Source organism: Dendrobates tinctorius, unplaced genomic scaffold, assembly GCF_039654945.1.
Source record: "Dendrobates tinctorius isolate UK_male_01 unplaced genomic scaffold, ASM3965494v1 ptg000177l, whole genome shotgun sequence".
Classification (NCBI taxonomy): domain Eukaryota; kingdom Metazoa; phylum Chordata; class Amphibia; order Anura; family Dendrobatidae; genus Dendrobates; species Dendrobates tinctorius.
In genome coordinates, this window is record NW_027361844.1 from 1,461,785 (window position 1) to 1,484,513 (window position 22,729).

The following is a 22,729-nucleotide window of genomic DNA, read 5'->3' on the forward strand; positions in this document are numbered from 1 at the left end:
TGGAAAAGGTGGTGAAATGTGATCACCTTATAATTAGGAGAAATGGAGGGCATCAGGTATGATGATTTTACACAAGAAATTTGTAGTTATTTTTCAGTCAAAGGGGTGAAGGTTAATTTTACCTTTTGCTTACTCATGTATTTTGTTATTAGGTAATCTGTGCCGCTGTACTGGATATCGACCAATAGTTGATGGATGCAGAACTTTCTGTAATGTAAGTAAACAATTGAACAGAACATACATGAAGGAGTTTCTGCACTCCTCATAGAGCTTTCGCTTACTTATGTGTCCAAACATTGGCACGTCACTGGCTTATGTGATACCTTACGTAAAGATCAGTGACCCTGTTAAATACACCTTCGCATAATAAAGAATATAAGTATTTACTAAAGCAGACATGATTGGTATGGGCATACATAGAAATCATGGGGCCCAATAGCAGAAATTCTAATTGCCCCACCTCCCCCTCACCCAACAACAAAAAGTAATTAATATTCGGCAGGGTCACAGAAGAGTACATCTCATAACTTTGCAGCCTTTACAAAGTAATTTTCCTCCTACTGAAGTCCTAGATTCCCCCATTCATTGCACCCAAAATAGCCACACAAACTCTGTATGATACCTCCACGGTGAATTCCTCCGCAGTGCCATCCACACGCACAGTGTGATGACCCTATTGTACAGCACCTCAACTCCTCCTGCTAAGTATGGTGATTCCAACTCAGTATGATCCCCTCAACTGTGACCCCCACACATCCCTCCATGCAGTATAATGGATCTAAATGCAGCATAATGACCTCACACCTCACCACACTGTATAATAACCCCCACTAGTTCTCCAAACAGTATAATGGCTCCTCTAAGCCATGCATACAGTAAGATGGACCCCACACAAACCTTCACACTGTATAATTGCTTGCATACAGTATAATGGCCCACACATTGCCCTCCATAAAGTATAAAGGCCAACACATAGTTCTCCAAATATTAACAATGGCCCCTCATAGCCCTCCAAATATTATAATGCCCCCCATAGTACTCTATGTATTATATTAGCCCCCACATAGCACTACAAATAGTATATTGGCCCCGTATTTCCCCATACAGTATAATACACTCCCCATAGTCCTCCACACAGTATACTGAACTCCCCATAGTCCTCCATAGAGTAAACTGCACTCCCCTTAGTCATCCATATAGTATAATGCACTCTCCATAGTACTCCATTTATTATAATGCATTCCGCATAGACCTCCATATATTATAACACGTTCCCCATAGTCCTCTATATATTATAATCCAACCCATAGTCCTCTGTATATTATAATGCACCACATACTCCCCCATATAGTATAAAGCACTCCCCATAGCTCTCTATACAGTATGTCACACTCAGCATAGTCATCCATGCAGTATAATGCACTCCCCATAGTCCTACAGTATACTGCACTCCTAAAAGTCTTCCACACAGTATAATGCAGTCCCCATAGTCCTCCATACAGTATACTGCACTCCCCATAGTCTTCCATACAGTATAATGCACTCCCCATAGTCATTCATAGAATATAATGCACCCCATATTCCTCCATGTAGGATAATTCACTCCAATGTCCTTCATAGAGTATAATGCATTCCCCATAGACCTTCATATAGTATAATCCACTCCCCATACAATATGCCACAGTCCCCCATAGTACTCCATACTGTATTATGGCCACCACAATACAAAAAAAATACAATACTCACCTCTCCTGCTCGATCCCCCATATAGTGATGTCGATGTCATTGTGCCCACTGGGCTAAGATATCAGACGCCGAGGAAGAATGGTGGATTACCAGCTGTTGCTTCTTCCTCCATAATTTCTTTCAACTGTATCGGCAGGATGCCAAATGTGTGATGATGGGTGTGGGGGCCTGGTGGCGGCGCTCACGAGCCCCACAGCAGGCGCGTGACCTGCTGCCATTGGGGGTGTGCCACTCATGTCAGGGGTGGTGCCAGTTCCTTGCTAAGGTCATAATAATGGCCACAGTGAAAAATAGATTTTTTTTAAATAACATTTTTTTTGCTTTATGTAAATACTTTTATGTATTAGTATTCTAGGATATGAATGATATTTTCATTGGCAAACCAGAAAAATATATTTGCAGGGGTGTATATAGAAATCATGGGGCTCCATAGCAAAAGTCCAAATTAAGACCCCCAAACCCTCCCCCCCAAATAAGTCATCAGGGTCATAGTGCAGGAGAGGTTGGTTGGAAGCTTCATCAGACTCAGATACTTACAGTATCAGGTTTAGTGTAGTCAGGTGATGGGGCAATTCAGCAGCTGCATGCTCACCTCCATTGGAGATACGGCACTGCCCATGGTCTTCTACTGGCGGAAGGTGTGGCAATTCTATTGGCGCTTACAGATCGTCTACTGGCACTGAGTATGGATCTTCTACTTTTGCTGCTTACAAATTTCTACTGGTGTTGGGTGTGGATCTTCTACTGGCGCTGGTTGTGGTTCATCTTCACAGCTCTGACCTTCTCCGGCATCTGACTGCTCTCGGACCCTTCTGTGGCGATAGTGGCTTACAGCCACCAATCAGTCACACGACCTGTCCTGGTACAGGTTTTGGAGCCAACTGCCTCTTCTCGGCCCGGCCAGGCATTTTATAATTAGTACCTGCAACACAGCTGTCACCTGATCTGGTGTCATATTTTATCTCTTCCTGTGGGAACATAGGTTGCAACTAATCGGTTCCTACTACAGTAATTCTTTCTTTACTATCATTTTCACCTTTGATCAGCATATGGCAGTGTTAACTTACAATTACTCAGCTAGGCATCAACTTCAGCTGTAATCTTCTCTCTTGTCCACTTCCTTACATACACACATGCTACAATTATGGTATTCAAATACACTGCTCTGCTTTGTCCATAGCATACAATACGCAAAGACCTCTGCTGCAGGTGGATGAATTGGAGACATGTCACTGTAAAATAAACATGAAGCCGATCCCTCTATACACATGTGAGTGTCACATGGTCATAACTTCTCAGATCCTTTAGCAGGACAGCACACATAGCATGTGGAATTATTATTGCTGACATTCTGCTTTCCTGCTGCAGTAAGATCACTGATGGACATACAGTTGTGCTCAAAAGTAAACATACCCGGGCAGAATTTTTGCTTTCTTGGCCTTTTTCCAGAGAATATGAATGATAACATCAAAACTTTATCGCCACTCATGGTTAGTGGTTGAGTGAAGCCATTTATTGTCAAACTATTGTGTTTTCTCTTTTTAAATCATAATGACAACCCAAAACATCCATTAATATTCTCTGAAAAAAGGCCAATAAAGCAAAAATTCTGCTGGGGTATGTAAACTTTTGAGCACAACTGTATGTGCTAGCATTGCAGGTTGATGCTGTTACACATTACAAATAAGGCACAATGCTGTCACGCTGTGACTGTACATGATTCAGAAAGGAGCATTGAACCGTTATGACGGACTCAGCTTCTGCTGAGCCCATCTTCCTTTTTAGAGTGGGCCTTCTGGGCCGTGGCACCCACCCACCTAGGGCAAGCTGACCTAGTGAGAACCCACCCCCTGTACAGGGAGTGTCAGGGGCAAGACCAAGGGGGTGAGCCACCACGACTGCTGGGACCAGACGGCCGGCTCAGGGGTCCCTATTAAGTGTCTGGCAACAGGATGAGCAAGAAGCAAGACAAGACAAGACGTAGGTGCAAGGTATCTTCATTAGGATAACTTCAGAATCACATTCAGTGTAAAAACGTGAGAACAAGCAAAACGTGCAAAGTGCGCGGGCACACCAAGGTCCATAGCATGGTACGTGCCAGGTGGCACGCCTGGGTTCAGGTAAAGGCACAATGGCATCAGACTCCGGACCGCTGGCAACGATCGACATGATCAAGGCATCAGGCTGCGGACATCAGCTCCGGACATCAGGCCGCAGTCATCCAGCTTATGATTTCTGGCAGCGATTGGCAGGTTCTGGGCATCCGGCAGGCAAACCAGGGTTCAGGCAAGGAGGCACGTCAGATATCCAGGTATGGTGCGTGTTAGGGAACACGCCAAGGTCCAAGGCTAGGTGCAAGGCTAGGTGTGTGTGTGTAGGGGACACGCCAGGGTTCAAGGCTAGGTGCAAGGCAAGGTGCGTGTGTAGGGGACACGCCAGGGTTCACAAAATGAGACAGGGTGCATGTGTAGAGACATGCCAAAGCACAAGATAAGACAGAGTGCGTGTGTAGAGACACGCCAGGGTTCACAAAACGAGACAGGGTGCGTGTGTAGAGACACGCCAAAGCACAAGGTAAGACAGAGTGCGTGTGTAGAGACACGCCAAGGCACAAGGTACTAGACAGAGTCCTGCGCGTGCAAAGGGGCACGCCAGGGTCAGGCAAGGCAGAGTCCTGCGCATGCAGAGAGGCACGCTAGGGTCAGAGTTCCAGGACAGGGTTAGGGCCTGTGCGTGCAAGAGGGCACGACAGGGGACATGGCAAGGCCTGCGCGTACTTTTACAGAAGCACGGAGAGGTATGCCATGGGCAGGCGAGGGCCTGCGCGTGCTTTAGAGAGCACGCAGAGAACAGTGCGGAAACAGCGTGAAGTGCAAGGGAGCACAGAGGGCATGGCTGGGGCACTGGCTAGCTGATCGGGCTGCGGCACTGACAGCTGGGCAAGACTCCAGTGAACCCGGCTGAGGCATGGCAGGCGACACAGCTGTCACTGACCGACGAGCGCGGCTGAGGCACAAGCAGGCGGGCACGGCTAGGGCGGCACGGCTGAGGCGCAAACAGGAGGCTAGGAAGGCCAGGCGCATGCAAAGGGCACATGAAGAAACAGAGCAAGGAAGACAAGACGAGAAACAAGGCAGAGCTTAAACAGAGTACAAAACCAGGGACGGAAAAATAGGCAGAAACACGGAATCAGGTCAGAGCAAGAACAGAGCTAGCAGCGGAGCGGGCCAAGGGAGAACCTTGGGACTAGCCTAGAAACGTGCAAGAGAGCATAATAGGAAAGAGTCTAGCAGCGGAGCGTAGGCCGAAGCCCAGAGCTGGGCCAAGGCAGAGCCTTGGGACTAGACATCGAAAAGAGCACAAAAGGAAAGAAAGGAGGGATGGTGCGTGTGCCAGGGAGCACTACAGAGCACCATAGGAGAGAGCGAGGCAGAGCAAGCAAAGACTGAGACCATAGGGAGGAACAAGGCAGAGCAAGGCAAGGTACGAAACAAGGCATAGCGAAAACAGGCAAGGCAGAGAATAACAGAAGGACTACAAGTCCAAGCAGGACAAAGACGAACATGGCACAACGGACAAACATAAGACAAGGCACCGGACGAGAGATGGAGTACGAGCACGGAGCGTGTGCAGAGATGCACAACAGAGCAGAGTGCAAAGGCACAGAATAGAGGGAGCGCCCCACAGAACAAGCAGCCATGCAGGGACACCACACAATACTCATGCCCTGAGCATAGGAAGGGGAGGTCTAATATAGGGCATAGTACCTCCTCTTCCGGGTCAGGACCAGGGGAGAACTTCCTAGTTCAGAAGCTCCAGGATCACAGAGCGCAGTCACATGATCAGGGTTTCAGACATGACGAGATGATCACAGAACCAGACAGTGCAGGATCTTAGGAAACGTCACATGATCAAGGTTTCAGACATGACGAGATGATTGCAGAACCAGACAGTGCAGGATCTTAGGAAACGTCACATGATCAGAGTTTCAGACATGACGAGATGATTGCAGAACCAGACAGTGCAGGATCTTAGGAAACGTCACATGATCAAGGTTTCAGACATGATGAGATGATTGCAGAACCAGACAGTGCAGGATCCTAGGAAAGACATGATCAGGGATTCTAGACATGACGAGAAGATCACAGAAGGCAAAGCAGAAACGCAGGCATCTTGCAGCTCAGCAGACATGTGGTGAGTGTGCACACTGCTCTAGGGAACAAGCAGGATAGCAGACATGAGATGCACGTGCACACCGCTTCAGGGTCATGAGGCAAAACAGACATGGTGGACATAACAGACATGGCGAGCATGACAACCGTCCCTAGGACTGGGGCCCTAACTATCCCTGCTCCCGAAGGTACCTCTGAAGGTCAGGAAGGTTGGGCCACCAGCCTTACTATTCTCCTGTTATTCCTTAAGCTGTCCCCACCCCTACCCTAGGGGGCCTGGGACATATATGCTAGTGTATAAACACATAAGACAAACAGGTATAGCAAAAAAAACTAACATACAAAACACTCACTCAAGAATGTACAAACCCAATGGGAATAGGGCAATGAAGAAAGCATACACCCAAAAGCAGGATGCAACAATCTTCAGTCTCCAGCAGGAACAACGATCTCCAACTCAGCATAGTGACTCCAAGGAGTTAGGAAGCAAAACTTTCACTGGCAAGGAAGAGAAGGTCTGGCCAGTTTTTATACCAATAAGAAATGACCAGGTAAGTTTCTAACCAGCATAGAAAGAGTTGTTAACCTCTTCAGCACCAAAGAAAACAAAATCCATTTAATATGAAGCACAAACACCCAGGCTATATGGAATATCTGCAATTCACAATATGTAGTGATCTTCTAACCCCGGATCTCCCAGGAGGATGTGACCCACTTGTGACACGTGCCCCCCTAAACCACAAGCCCAATAGCAGCTGCTGTTGGTGATACACCACTATTTGTAAGTCAATAAAGATAATATTCTTAGAATACTTTTGTCTTTTTGAACATTAATGTGTTTTACAATAATTTTTCTAGCTAACAAAATAACATGAGATTTTTTGGTACTTTATTGGTTTTACAAATTGTTTGGTAGTTACAAACATAAAAGTCACAATCCCAAATTACATGAAACTCTTCTAGGGTATATGGCTATTCAGTGACACACATTGGAGCATCTGTTGGAAGGATACGTCAGGGAAGGCTTTCACATAACATGAACAGAGCCTAATCATAAAGCAAACCTTGGGATCAAAATCATCGGTATTATTAGTAAAACCTAGGCACATGCATCAGAAGTTATCAAAATATTATTACAATATCTATTTTTCATTTTGTAAGTTACATGAATTTGATTTTAAAGAGAGAAGATTGCTGTCAACTGAAAGAGAACGGAGCTTGTTACGTCAATGGCAACACAAACAAGAGTAATGGAGTCAATGGCCTCAATGAAGATCATGATTCAGGTTCAGCAGATGTAAGTTTTGTTCATTATTTAAACACCTTATAATAATAATAATTTTTATTTCTATAGCACCAACATATTCCGCAGCACTTTACATTTTAGAGGGGACTTGTACAATAAAGACATTTCCAAAAAATACATAAAATCAACAGATGCCAAAAGGAGCAAGGACCATGCTCACAAGGTACAATCTATGAGAAAATAAGTGAGACACGAAAAAGGAATGGTAAAACCTTCACAATATAATGAAGTTACCATTGATGTTTTAATTATCTTTATTTTGAGTCATTATTCCTTGTAACTTAAGCCCCCGTCACACATAGCGATCTCGCTAGCGAGATTGCTGCTGAGTCACAAGTTTTGAGACGCAACAGCGATCTCACCAGCGAAATCGCTGTGTGTGACACTGACCAGCGACCGGCCCCTCTGCCGGTTATCGCTGATCATCCTGGAATGGCCAGGACATTTTTTTGATCGCTGGTCTCCCGCTGGCCAGCACGCATCGCTGCATGTGACAGGCGGGAGATCAGCGAGCAGGAGCTGGTAACTAAGGTGCAGCGCTTAGAAACCCAATGTGTACCTTAGTTACCAGCGCGCTGGTGCAGGGAGCTGGTAACTAAGGTACACATCGGGTTTCTAAGTGCCGTGCGCTGCTTAGAAACCCGATGTGTACCTTGGCTACCAGCTCCCTGCACCAGCGCGCTGGTAACTAAGGTACACAGTGGGTAACTAAGCGACGTGCGTCGCTTGTTACCCTCCTGTCGCTGGTGCTGATCGCTGGTGAAGCTGCCTGTTTGGCAGCTCACCAGCGATCCTGACAAGGTAATATCGTTGTTGGGATTGCTGGTGCGTCGCTATGTGTGACGGGGCCCTTAGAGGAATATTTTCATTCCTGTACTTCAGTTCAGAAGATTAAATGCCACCATAGACAGTGAGAAGTAACAATGGAACAGGTTGTTCTTGTTCTTGATGAGCAGAGAACTTCGGGAAATCTGGGACTCGGCCATAATTTGTGTTTGTGTGCTTTTTTACTTAAGGTTTGTACAGGATTGTTTAAAGAAGACAACTTCCTGCCTTTTGACCCAAGCCAAGAACTGATCTTTCCACCTGAACTAATAGTAAGAAGTATTCTTACCGTTCGCAGTGACTTCTGTAGTTTACACTTGTCATACTGAGGAAAAAAGGAAAGGACCTTACCATCTGTGTAATATTTTGGTTAATGTTATAAGTGCTGTGTGATGTCATAGTTATTATTCTGCATGCATAGTCTATTGTCTATTTTCCACAATATCCTATTGTCTATTGCCAAATCTTTACTGGCATCCATCTTGAAATGTGAATATTCTCTCTTAATATAGTCTATATCCTTAGGGCCCGATTCATTATTGCTTTTGCTCTTTCTTTTCTGCTTATTGGTGTTTTTCGCCTGTTTGTCCTTTGCGTTTAATTCTTTTTTTTTTAATTTACACTTTTCTTAAAAGCCTGTTTTATTACTGCCCCCCTCTTTTAGTTTTAATGATTGCCATTGTGGGAAGTTTTTTGTTTCCAAATATTTGTCCCTGATTCATGAATTGCAACTTTTTAAAAAGACCCCCTGAAATGATTTTATATAGGTCTGTTATTTTGGAAATATTTTTGCAGCCACAAAAAGTTGCAGAACAGCGTAAAGAAGAAAATCAAATGAATTTTTTATTTTGCTACAAATGCTTGAACCGCATGTGCCATTTTGATGAATTTGGTACCAAAAACGTCAGTAAATACCACAAGGCTAAAACAGAAAAGTGACTTAAAAAATGGCAAATGAATTGGACCCTTAGTTTATGTTTATGTAGACATATTCTTAAAACAGCTATCCATGAAGGTGTTTTAAAAAAAGTTCAAAATACAATCAACGCTTATTATTCAGCAGCCTGTAGGTATTACATGGAAAAAATGTGAACATTTCGATACTCCTATATCCTCATTTAATGGTGACTTTTACATTTGTGCCTTATTCTTTATTTAAATTGTTCTTTTTTAAGTTTACTTTAATTGGCTTTGTCTGTTTTTTTATCGTTCAACAATGTGGGCATGGTTTTGTTTATTTAGATATTTTAGCTTAATACATTATTTTAGAAATGTAGCAAAATTTTTGTGCAGTTATTAGTGTTGAGCATTCCAATACTGCAAATATCGGGTATCGGCCGATATTCGCGGTATCGGAATTCCGATACTGAGTTCCGATACTTTTTGCATATCGAATACCGGAATCATAGAATAGAATCATAGAATCATAGAATCGTAGAGTTGGAAGGGACCTCCTGGGCCATCTGGTCCAACCCCCTGCTCAAAGCAGGATTCGCTAAATCATCCCAGTCAGATGTCTGTCCAGCCTCTGTTTGAAGACTTCCTTTGAAGGAGAACTCACCACTTCTCGTGGCAGCCTGTTCCACTCATTGATCACTCTAACTGTCAAAAAGTTTTTTCTAATATCTAATCTGTGTCTCCTCCCATTCAGTTTCATCCCATTGCTTCTAGTCTTTCCTTGTGCAAATGAGAATAAAGTTGATCCTTCTACAATGTGACAGCCCTTTAGATATTTGTAGACAGCAATTAAGTCAATTAAGAATCGGAAGTTCCCATAATGTTATGAGCCAGTTTGATTTGATTCAGCCAAAGAGGAATCCTAAGAAGTGTGGGCACATCCTGTTAGGCATGTAGGCATGTTAACTAATGGCATGGCTGTGATTGGCTGTGAGCAGACCACCCAGCTGCTCCTCCCCCAGACACACGCTGAACAGTGATCTATGGAAAGTCAAACTAGTGAGGAAGGAGGAAACAACAAGTTCTCATTTCAATGCCAGAACACCCCCCCCCCCTGGACGTTTATCTTAGAAGCAAGAGATGATATCTTGGAAACCGTGCAGACTAGCCACAGAAGGTAAATTACTTATTGTCAGCATTCTGCAGCCTAGATATGCACTGAGATTATGTGAAAAGCCCGGACAACCTGTTCTGTTATGTATTCCTGCCAAGTTGGATCGCCCGCCAGGGCTGGTGGGGTACTCGGTACCGGGCCCGTTGGTTTCAATGGGAGATGTCACTGTAGCTGTGACCCGGTCCGTGGCCCTGGGCGTCCATTGTAAAAGGGAAATGTTGAACGTGTGGATGATGATTAAAGTTTATGAGTGAATGATTCGTGACGCCACCTGTGGTGTTCGGCAATGAAGATGTTAAGCCGACACTGCAGACAGATCCTCTGGGACAGATGGTGTGGTGCAGCAATGATGTTGTGGCCCTCCACAGGTAGGGCTGTAGTCCCAGGGCAGTGTAGATGGAGAGATAGTGAAGAGACGTAGATGGTGCAGTGCAGGCACAGAGATGTAGCAGTGCTGAGTGTGTTGGCGCAGGAATAACTGGAGGACACCAGGGCACGTAGTTCCAAAGCTTTACTCACAGTCTGTTGTGCATACAGGTGCCCGCATCCATGCCGTGTCCTCCGGGTCAGGGGCTCAGTCAACCTCCAACTAGATGAAGCACTCCGTTCCAACACTCCGCCAACATGTGCCTTTTCTGAACGTCTCCCTCTATTGCTACACAACCCCTTTAATATACTCAATATCTTTGTAACTCAGAACGTCTTAAAAAAAATAAATTCCTGCTATTCCATTTGATTGGGCTAAACCTCTATGCCTTTAATGTCTCCTCCACCTCCCCCAATACATTCTACATTATTCTTAGTTGTTTTTCCTCATGTAGAATTAACCTACAAGGAAAGAAAGGGATTATTTTAATTCCGATATTTCTGTCCCATTGACTTGCATTGGTTTCCGGTATCGGAATCGGCGATATCCGATACTTTTTGGGTATCGGTCCGATCCCATCCAATCCGATATTTCCCGATATCGGAAGGTATCGCTCAACACTAGCAGTTATACTTCAGTTCCCCTTTGGAGATCAAAATCTGTCTAATTTTTCTGTATTTGATAAGTAATGTGCAAAATTTGATCATGTGAAATTAAAACATAAAAAGTTTCAAAGAAGCTAAAAGACAAAAATATGAGTGTCTTTGATTTTTGTGCAAAATTCATCAGCCCACATATATAATTCTGAAGAAAACAGCAACAAATATTACAAGATAAAAAACACAAATGATGAGTTTGGGCTTTAGTTTTTATCCCATGCTATTATACCCAACATCCTCCAGTTTTCCTGGCATCACTGTTGTCTCACCTTTCCAGATCTTAAAGGGAATCTATCATCAGGTTTTTGCTGCCTCATGTGAAAGGAGCATAGTGTAGAGGGAGAGATCCTGATTCCAGTTATGTGTCTTTGCTGGTTGCTGTAGTTTTGATAAAATCTCTGTTTTATCTGCTACGGATCCACCAGTTTTCTGAATGCTGAGCTTTGTATAACCCCGCCCACATCACTGATTGGAAGCTTTATGTGTATACTGTGCATAGGCAGAAAATTCCCAATCTGTGGTGGAGCGGAATCTTAAAGAGCTCATGAATATGGAGGACTACATGGAAGCAAGTTTGCTAGTCTTTTAGTAATATCTCCTGCTGATAAAGTAAAGACAGTCTCCTGTCCTTTATTTATGGGATGTCAGCAATCATATGAATCTTTCATTCATATCAATGATGGCACTCCAAATGTGACTAAGTCAGGCTCGCAGCCCTTCATTACCTGGTGCTGCACTAATATCCAAAAAGTTTGTGAAAACAGCCTCATCATGCAATAGGTCTGCCCTTACAAGATCTTTGATCATGTGTGTTAACTACTAAGTGCGTTTTTTTACATAAATTAATACATTGGACAGTATTATGGCGCCACAAACAACCCCTTTAATAGATTATTCACAAAATGGCAATTTTTTTTTTTTACAAAGTACATGCGTGACTATTTGTAATATACAGTACAAGCCCAACTTAAAGTTTATTTCTTGTACCTTGTTGTCTTTTTTCTACTTTGTATCCCCCCCAATACATCCTGCTTGACAGAGCTGAATCAGCCGTTCTACTCTTTCCTGCTCAAACTACGTTTCCCAGGGGTGCACTGCTTCTCCTCAATGCTTCAGCCCCCTCCCTCTGCTATTACATGTGCTTCTTGATATAGCGAGATAAGACTCAATATATAAATAGATGATAGAGGTAGAGAAAGAAAAAGAAAGAACAAGTGAAAGAAATAATGATCAACAACAGATCGACAGAGAGAGAGCCAGAATGAAAGAGCAAAAAAAGAAATGCTCTAAAGATGAGAGGAGGGCAGAGAAGAATGAGAGGAAAAGATGGGAAAGAGAAAAGTTGTGTAGTGGATCATGTTATTGTAATAGGTTACCATTATTAGTACAAACACGATTTTATTCAAATGTACTGATGCTACTTTTGCTAAAAATAAATATCCAGATTAAATAATCACTATGATGGGTAATCAAAGTGAAGGTTTGGTGTACAAACTTTGTATTAATATTTTCCTACTTACAATGTGCCCTTGGATGGTCCAGTAGTTAGTAAACAGGGAGAAAGGACTGGAACATGGCCAAGTTTTATTGATATGAATAAGGTGACCATTGATACTTTTGAATGTTGTGACTATGACCTGCTATATTACATTACTATTTGCAAACAACACATTCTTTGTTGGCTTATTTAGATTTTCCCAGCATTATCATGTTTTCTTCTGCATACAAGGCTCGAGCTGTGCTACTACCTGGCAGTCGGAGCAATGAGGATATAGAGGGATTGAGAATGTCTAGGGGCAGTGTTATTAGACACACTAATTAGGTGTATCTGTTTTTGAATACATTGTCTCTCCAGTGGGATCTTCAAGAGTACGATTATGCTCATTCGTCCAGGTGTGAAAAATGAGGATGAATGAACTCATGGAGATCAACATCCAACACTGCGGAGACACCATCACATGTTTCTCAACGCAGTGATTCTAGAGCACTGCCCCCATCCCTTATGGGAAATATGTAAAACATGCAAAACACAAGCCGCGGAGACACCATCACATGTTTCTCAACGCAAGCAATGACTAGCCAGGTCTTTCCCCGGGAAGGAACAACCACGGGAAGGGCAGTCTCCAATGAAGGAAACCACCTATGCCAAAACATGGTATCCATCCACAGACAGCTGTTTCGGGGTATTGCCCCTCATCAGTGTGGAGTAGGAAACTGGCTAGTAGGAGACTGCCCTTCCCGTGGTTGTTCCTTCCCGGGGAAAGACCTGGCTAGTCATTGCTTGCATTGAGAAACATGTGATGGTGTCTCCGCGGCTTGTGTTTTGCATTCGTCCAGGTGTAACAGAGCCGAGCATTGCATAGAGGATCTGATCAACAAGGGTGCAGTGAGAGTATCTGGGGCTCTTTTACTAGATAGGGTCAGTAGATGAATATGTTTTTCATGAATTAGGCAAGGCCCATAGTTTCATTTGTAGATGATAAATGCCTATAAGAAATCCCACTGGTGACCATCAACCCTGTAGTGAATTATCAACAAAACACCAACAAACCTGGTGAGTATTGGAATATGTAAAAATGGAAATCTAATCTTCATTGAAAAAAAAATTACATAAAATAGATTAAAGCTGGACAAACGGTAAGAATATGTATCTGGAGATAAGACAAGAATGTGCATTATAAAAAAGAGGAGGACCTCGTATATGTAGAAATCTTCTGTGCAAAAATGTCATAATATAGACCAAAGATAAACCAATGCAGTACCAATGTGAACCAATAGGATATACGATAAATCAGTCAGATAGTAAGGAAAGTGACAAAGGAGAATAACAAAAGGCAAAATTGTGATGGCATAAATCAAAATACTGAAAAGGAAGCACAAGAGGGATGCAAGATAAATATGGTGGCTGTAAAATACAACCTGCTGTAGAAAGCATTGAAAATCCAAACAAAGTAATATCCCCAGCGCAGTGGATCAGATAGAAGACATGATGTCCGCCTCTATCTGACTAACTAAGCTTCGTGCTAATCTTACTATTTGGCTAATTTATACACTATTCATTGACATTGGTACTGCAGTGTTTTTCTTTGGTCTTTGTTTTTGTACTTCTGCACAGATAATTTACACATTTTTGTTGCACTCCTTTTTATGTGGAAATTCTTGTCTCATCTCTAGTTATACAATCTTGATCTTTTTCAAGTTCAATGTATCCTACTGTATTTTTTTTTCTTTAATAAATATTGTCTTTGCAATTCTAAATCTTTCAGTACTCAGTAGTTTTGTTGCGGTTTTGGTATCAGTTGGATCCTCAGAGCCTAAATCATGCTCCCTCCCACTGGTATAACAGAGCTGAGTATAGCATAGCTGAGCTGTGCTACCACCCGGCTGTCACATTAATGAAAATACCATGTGAGTGTTTGGGGTCTCTTATTAGTGTTATTAGGTGCATCTGCACATGCTCAAACGACAGCATCAGAGCTACTGGAGGACTGATCCAGTGTCAACAGAGGGTAAAGAAAGCCCCGAGGGGGCATCAATAGAGAGTCGATAACTGCAAGTCAGTGCAGATTAAAAAATAGTTTGTATTAGGCCTCATTCTTACATTCTCATTGGCCTCACATATAATATTACGCTAGATGAGTGCAAGGGAATTCAATCATTTATTTGTAGATTTAAACTGCTCCTGTAGATTTAATGTTCATTTAAAGACTACAAATTATAGTATATGGTTCTAGTAAAGTAATAGGAAAGCTGCATAAAGTACAACACTTGTGATAAAAAAGTGAACATTATAATATATATGTTATATACTGTGTTTTCTGATCTGCAGTTAATGGGCAATGAGATCAAGAAGGAGCTGATATTCCGAGGCGAACGTATAACCTGGTTTTCACCGGCCAATCTCCAGGAGTTACTACACTTAAAAGTACAATATCCAAATGCTCCACTTGTTGTGGGGAATACAACAGTAGGTAGGAAGCATAAAAAAGTAAAAACAGCTGAATATGTAATGGTTATGGAATGGGGACCATAGAAAAGCAAAAGCACTTAATCACATTATCACACTAAATGTCTAAAGAAAGTGTCATTGCCCTCGGAAAATTCACTCCTCAACATAGAAATTGCAATACCAGGATGGAAAAGCTATAGAAATAACAGCATCAATAGACATGTTTCTGATAGGCAAATGATGAGAAAAAAACAGAAACAACTTTTTCAGAACATCTTGACTTATCCAGTATGAAGTATGAGCATCATCTGCAGAAATCTCCGCAATTATATGCCTTGGCATGATGTCAACAAGGTTGTTAATGATTGACAAATATTCTACCACGCTAATTGCATTTGGGCAACGGTTCATCAAGAGCCGCTGCTGGCAGCTCCATTTAAAAATGCTGACAAATAACGTCCCAGGTGTGTTTGATGGAAGACAAGTCCAGAGAAGCCTGCAAGCCATGGTAGAATGTTTAGGCCATGCAGGCTGCTCACAGCAGCATGAGCAATTTGCAGCATTGTTGTGCGCCAACGTATGCCACAGCATGTTGAAAAACTGCCCCAGGACACTTTGGAGAAATGACCTTACCACTGGTTCCACCTCCAAATTAATGTTACGCCAAGGTGTTAGTGTACCTGGAATGAAGACAATACGGGTCCAACTACCTACTTTATGCCATTCCACTCTATGATCCTGCAATAGGACTGGATTGACATTCCCTTGTGACGGCATCAGCAGACAAATTTATGGCTTTCATTGCAAGCAAGTGAAAACTGGGACTCATAGCTGATGTGATTAGACCTCCATCCATTGCCGTCATTCTCTGCACCATAATAGCCTTTTATAGTGGTGGTATGATATCAATGGAAAACCTGAAGCTTTATATCTGGCTCGTAGGCTATTGTCTTGCAAACGCATTCTGAAGATTTGTGTTGACACTGTTGCCTTAGGCTTGATATGCAGTACATAATGGATCTATCAAGGATCCAGTGGTACATCTATTTTTACAAAATGTTCCAGGAACTGTTTTTAAACACTACAACACCAATCTGCATGCAGGTTTTGCTACTGTGACCAGCCTGCATAGCCTACATGTGCTACTATGGTCTGCATTATCTCCGGACTTGTCTCCTTTGAGCACATCTGGAATGTGTGGTGTAGTGACCACTGTGTCTGCTAGGGGGCATCTGAGAGAGATGGGGCTGTCTTCCTGACAGCAAGTAAATGCTGTGTTTAATGGCTGCACGTGCCTGATAGTTCCCTGGAGGGAATGGACGTCTGTGGTGAGCTGAAGCAGCCATGAGAAGGGAACCCTGACGGGGTGAGATAACTGAGGCTGAAGAGCCTGCTTATAGAACATTGCATAACCTGTGTGACCACAGGCTGGACAGAGTGAGACTCTGTCATGGACACTATGCTGTTTTCTATTGCTTTGATGGTTTATGATGCATGAATAAACCGCATGGACTGAGATTGTTTTATGGAAAACCTGTGCCGGATTTGATTATTTGGCTGCCAAACAAGTGTCCCCTATCTGAATGACAGCACTACCTTACAAATGTAATTGGTCAACAATTTCAAAGGTAGCTGCCTGCAGGGAATTTTGATTATTTGCGAGCCTATATGCATTCAATGTGGCAGAACATTGCTAAGACAACCATTCATATCCTCATTGGTAGCAACCAAGGTGTGTATGTGCATTTATAAGTACATGTGGAGCTCATATTCTATACTAAATAAATCAAGTTATTTTATTTCCATTTTTTCATTATTTGCATACCAATAACATGTGTATTGATTCTGTGATTTTCATAACTCAATAACTTTTCCTTCTTTATTTCTTTTATTTCTTTTTATTTAATTTTAAATAAAGGTAACATAATAATCTACTCTATGATCTTCACCTGAGAAAACTTGTCACTCGGTCCGTTTTGCTAAGAGACTACAACTTCCAATTTAACAATTTACTGCAGTAAAATTAAAATGAATATGACGAGTATGAAGGTCTTTTATTCTGGGTCATATAAAAAATTACTTCTGTTTTCTGGGGAATAAATGTGGGTGATAACTATTTGGTTACTTTATTCTGACGCTGTAATTGTACTGCCAATATATACAAATTATCGCAGACAGAGCGTTTTATACCACTCCAGATTTCTTGGGCTCCATTTGACCTTTGTTGGTACAGGATGTTAATATTCACTAGATTTGTGTCCAATATCCAAAAGTCTGTTTATGTAGGTGAATCCTTTGATTTACCTCCAGTTATTTTTTTCCCTTTGGTTTAATCTGACGGTTTTGTGATTGAAACAACTTTTCATCCACAAAAGCAAAGATGTTATTAGCCATGTAGTATCCTTACCAATAGTAGTCAATTACTGAAAAAAATTTGTGTTAAACTTAGTTGTTCTTTGATTCAGGCAAGTGTACCGAACCATTCAGAGTCCCTACAGCCCTTTGCTTAGGAAGAAACTGTTTTGGTCACGGCTAGGCCATAGACATAACTCAGCAGAAAAATCTACCTATTAAATAGAATCTATCAGCAGATTTTTGCTATGGAATCTAAGAGTAGCAAGATTTAGGCACAGAGAGCCTGATTCCAGAGATGTATGACTTACTGGATGGCTTGGTGCAGTTTTGATAGAATACTTGTTTTCTCTGCTGTAGATCTGAGCTGTATATAACCCCGCCCACAGCACTGATTGGCAGCTTCCCGTGTACACTGTACATTGTCAGCTGCCAATCAATGATCGGGACTGGATTGCACAGATTAGCTGGACTGCTTGGCATGAGATGCCTAGTCCTACAGGTATAACACTGATTTTATTGAAACTACAGCAAGATACTTAGTTAGTGACACATCACTGGATCATGCTGCTCTCAGATTAAAACGCAAAAACCTGCTGACAGATCCCCTTTAAATAATGCAGCGATATTCCAAAACAGATATTACTAGGGTATGCTAAAGTCAGAATAAAATCACATTAGGTGCCAATGAGAGGTGTATGTCATGTGTGACTGAGAATACATTTTATTACATATTTTTTTATGTTTAATTAGGCCCAGAAATGAAGTTTAGAGGAGTATTTCATCCGGTAATTATCTTCCCTGCAAGAATTGTGGAACTCCACCTTGTGAGCGAGAGTGACACGGGTAAGGCCATACTCTGTATTATAGATGCAGTATTTTTTCCGTGCGTTTTTGTTAATCATTTCACTTTTTTTGTCTTTATAGGAATAACAGTGGGAGCAGCCTGCAGTCTGACAGTCCTGAAAGACACATTAAATAATGCAGTTTTGCGCCTGCCAGAGGAGAAGACCAAACTTTACCGAGCCCTCTTACAGCAGCTCAAAACTCTGGGAGGTGCCCAGATTAGGAACACCGCTGTAAGTGTCAGAGTCAGATATTCCACATTATATTTTACAGCAGGGACATTAAGACTAAGGGCACGACTCCGCAAAAAAGAAAAAAAAACTAAAAAAGACTTTTTATTAACAATAATTATAAACTAGAATAGTATAAAGACACACAAAAATGAGGCACTAAAGGGGAACAATGGGAAAAATCTTGAGGGGTAAGTAGGTAGAAATGATGCCTATATTGCCCTGAAATGCCCTATAGGTTGATGTCCTACCTATCAGCGGAGGTTGGCATGTGGCGCCCCCAATTCACCATTTGCATGTTTTTTAAGTTACTTTTTTCTCTCGTGGCATTCATTGATGTTTTTTGCACAAAATTCTTATAAATGGCGCACATTTTTCATGAATTTTTCACAAGATCAAAAATGCTCTTCTTTTTTGCCATTGACCTGTTTTGCAGCACTTTAGCACAAAGTCACACATTTCGTAAAATGGAAAAAAATGCTTCAAAATAACTGGAAGACATTAACCTCTTCACGACATGCTCTGTACATGCACTGTGCATGTCGTGTCTCTCCCTTTGATGTGGGCTCCAGCGCTGAGCCCACATCTTTTTCGGCACATGTCAGTGGTTTTGAACAGCTGACATGTGCCCCTAACAGCCACGACATGTTACCCTAAAAGCCACGGGTGGAATCGTGAACCATCTGTTGCTGTTAACATGTTAAGTGCCGCTGTCAATGCATTTAATGGCAAAGCCACAATGTTGTAAAAATCAGAAAGCTAACTAAACCCTAAAAGACACTACCCAAATTATTTGATGAATTTGTCGCTAATCAAAAAGCCACCAATTAAGAGGTATTTACACCAAAACATTGGCAAAATGACTTAATGAATTGAGCTCTAAATCTCTACTATTTCTTCTAGTCTATGGGAGGAAACATCATTAGCCGGGCTACAACATCTGATCTAAACCCAGTTCTGGCTGCAGGAGGCTGCGTACTAAACCTAGCATCCAAAGGTACATCAGCACATGAAATTCTATGGGGCTCTGATTACATTCCTGTAGTATGCTGTCATTACAGTTAAACCTGACACCTCTGACATGTCTACATTAGTAAATGCTCTTATAACCTTTATTAAGTACAACACGTAAATTCACATGATAAAAAGTGCTTAAAAAGGTGGAGAATTATACCTAAAAGTGAAGCTAGAAATAGATGGGAGAAATAAATCTAGGATCAGTGGTTAGCAGCTTACATATACCTTTTTTAATTATACAAGGGAAGACATATTGAATATTTTTATATACAAGTGGTAATGGCACAGAGCACTATGATGTTCAAATTATACATTAACCAGTCAAATATAGTCATGTTCAAATATGCAAAAAGGAGTAAAAGGTAACCAAGAATTGCCTAGAGGAAAACTGATATATCACCCTCATGTGGGAAAAGAGTAATAATATATAAAGTGTCAATCATTTACTTGAAAGTAATTTGCCCCTTTTGGAGAAACCATGGCGAAACGGGCATTGAGTGATTTATTGATTGTTTTACAATATGTAATTTGCACTTTCCTTATAAATGAGAGACCAATTATCTCACATAAGATTCACTGATATTTGACTTTGCTTGAAGGCTTTTACTCGGTGGCACATATCCGCCATTCATGACCTTACCTTCTGCTTTCTTGCGCACTTTAGATGTTATTTAGCGCCCAACGTGTTTCACCATTGGTTCTTCCAAGGGACGATTTTCTTTCAAGTAAATCATTGAAACTTTATATACTAAATCTCTTTTCCCACACATGGGTGAAATATCAGTTTTCAAAACCCATATGTATGCTGCTAATCACTGATCCTAGATGTATTACCTCCATCTCTTCTTATCTTCTCTGGTCCTTTTTTTAGATGTAGTCATTCACTTTTTGAAGCACTTTTTATCATGTATATTTAAATGTTGTGATTTGTAAAGTTTATTGTTATTATACATTGTGTGTGCAGACATTTTGATGGTTTTGATTAATTGTTGCTTATGACTGCATCAAAAGTAATTGCATTGTATATAGGTCCATTGACTTGCAGCCAAAATTTGTAGGTTTAAAATGCTTTTAAATTTTGCACAAATATTATTATTTCCTACTTATTTTTAGAACCAAGTCTTGTCTTGTTCCTTTTTTCACTTCCTAGAAATGAAAAAAAAATTGACAACTTGGCATTAGTATTTCCCTACTTTCAATAAGGTGTGTCTCTACACAGGAGTTGGGAGAGATATGTCTCTGTTATCAATTATTTGTCATTTTCATGCAACATATTAGGAGAATGGCACATTGTATAGTTTTTAAATTTTTTTTCATAGTTATTTTTCATGAAAAATAAAAGTATGTTTATTAAAACGGAAATATTGAGAGTTTTGATATGTTGCCTTTAAGTATCTGGTAATTTTTAGCATGAAGATCGCAATGGCTAAATGTAAATAGGGTTGTGTTACTAACAGCAGGCATCGCCAAGATCCCAGTCACCTGCCTCCATAGATTTCAGTGTGAATCATGTGCCAGGTGCTGTTTTCATGCTACCTGTTTGCAGTTTGACTGTGTTTTGTCAGCCAGATCGCTGCTTTAGCTTGTCTTGGGCCTCGTTCACACTATCAGTATTTGGTCAGCATTTTACATCAGTAATTCTAAACCAATATCAGGAGAGGAACAATCAGCGAAAAGTATAATAGAAACACGTCACCACTTCTGTATTTATCACCCACTCCTGGTTTTGGCTTACAATTACTGATGTGAAATACTGACCAAATACTGAACGTGTGAACGTGGTCTACGAGTTGCTGTTGCACAGCCATAGTCACCATGTAGCACCAGCTTTAGGATATGTACACATGGCATCTTTAAGACACCAGTATACCCACTGAGTTTTTCCTGCAAAAGACGCTTCAGGAAAAAACACTGTAGCATCGTTTCTGACAACTTTTGTGGCAGCTTTGCCTCCATAGTTTTTTTTTTAATAAATTTTATTTACGGTATTAATAATATTAATAATGAGTGATTTCCAAGCAGATGTTGCCAGAAGAATGGACCAGTCACTTAAGGCGGAATCAACCTTAAAAAGACATTGTGTGCACATGCTCTGAGAAATACTCATTGCAACAGTGCAGCCACTCACACGGTCTCTGATGGTTTTTCACTTGTCCAGCAGTGATGACTATGCTTATGCATGGCAGTCACTGCACTCAGCTGTGATGGTAGTACCATTGGCACAAGACCACTGAGGCCAGTGATTGGCTGCAGTGGTCATGTGGCATAGTTGGAATGTCATCACTGCAGGTTGAATGACACACTGTGGAGAATTGACAGTGTGAGTTCTTTTTTTTATATTCGGCCACTTGGTACTGCCTTCTGCACATTTGTTTATGTGCTTGGCAACTCCTTTAAACTCAGACATCTCTATCAAACACCATAAATCATTTAATATTTATTTCACAATATATTTTCTAGGCTTATAAAGTGTGAACAAAGCAGGAATTGTTTACCCCTGATTCAGCTGCTCAATATTATTAGCCGAAAAGACTTTTTTAATTTAATTTTGCATCCTAAATAAATGTATAAACCATGTCTTTTCTAACAGATGGTACCAGACAAGTTCCTTTAGATGAGTCTTTTTTTGCGACATCAGGAACCTCTTTCCCTAAGCCTGAAGAAATCTTGCTGTCTGTGCATATACCATATTCTAGGAAAGTATGTTCAATTTCTTTTTCTTTTAGACTTTTCTTTATATATGAGTTTGTTACAAAGTGAAGAAACCCAGCAAGTCCTACTACTTTGCCAGTTGTTATCAACAAATATCAATGTAACTTGACTTCCATATTGCACTAATATTTTGTTATATCAGGGGGATCATGTGCTGGCCATAAGACAAGCCCAACGTCAAGAAAATGCCTTGCCCATTGTCGTTGCCGGAATGAAAGTTCAGTTTGAAGAAAACACTGACATTATTAAAAACATTTGTCTGTTCTATGGAGGAGTGGGGGCAACGACTGTGAGTGCAAAAGAAACATGTCAACGGCTACTTGGAAAGTAAGTACGGTACTTGTAAATGTGCCCCAGTTGTAAAATTAGTGAAAATGTAATATTTGATTACTCCTGACGTGTCCTGATTAAGTGGGCCCTGCAGATCTGCAAATCAGACACTGCTTCAGTGATACAGATTACAGTCACAATTAAGAC

General features: G+C 41.4%; 1 protein-coding gene across 2 annotated transcripts in view; it reads left to right on the plus strand.

Moving 5' to 3' along the window:
* Window positions 1-22,729, plus strand: part of LOC141054217 (aldehyde oxidase-like) — a 234,811-nt gene that overhangs the window by 28,856 nt on the left and 183,226 nt on the right. The window contains exons 6-14 of one of the 2 annotated variants that reach the window (XM_073551448.1): window positions 153-214; window positions 7,102-7,215; window positions 8,241-8,321; window positions 14,976-15,117; window positions 18,201-18,293; window positions 18,375-18,526; window positions 19,427-19,520; window positions 22,131-22,240; window positions 22,395-22,579. In XM_073551448.1, the coding sequence (XP_073407549.1) occupies window positions 153-214; window positions 7,102-7,215; window positions 8,241-8,321; window positions 14,976-15,117; window positions 18,201-18,293; window positions 18,375-18,526; window positions 19,427-19,520; window positions 22,131-22,240; window positions 22,395-22,579 (1,033 nt within the window). Of the gene's footprint in view, window positions 1-152; window positions 215-7,101; window positions 7,216-8,240; window positions 8,322-14,975; window positions 15,118-18,200; window positions 18,527-19,426; window positions 19,521-22,130; window positions 22,241-22,394; window positions 22,580-22,729 lie in introns of both variants that reach the window. The other variant, XM_073551447.1, reaches the window with a different exon arrangement.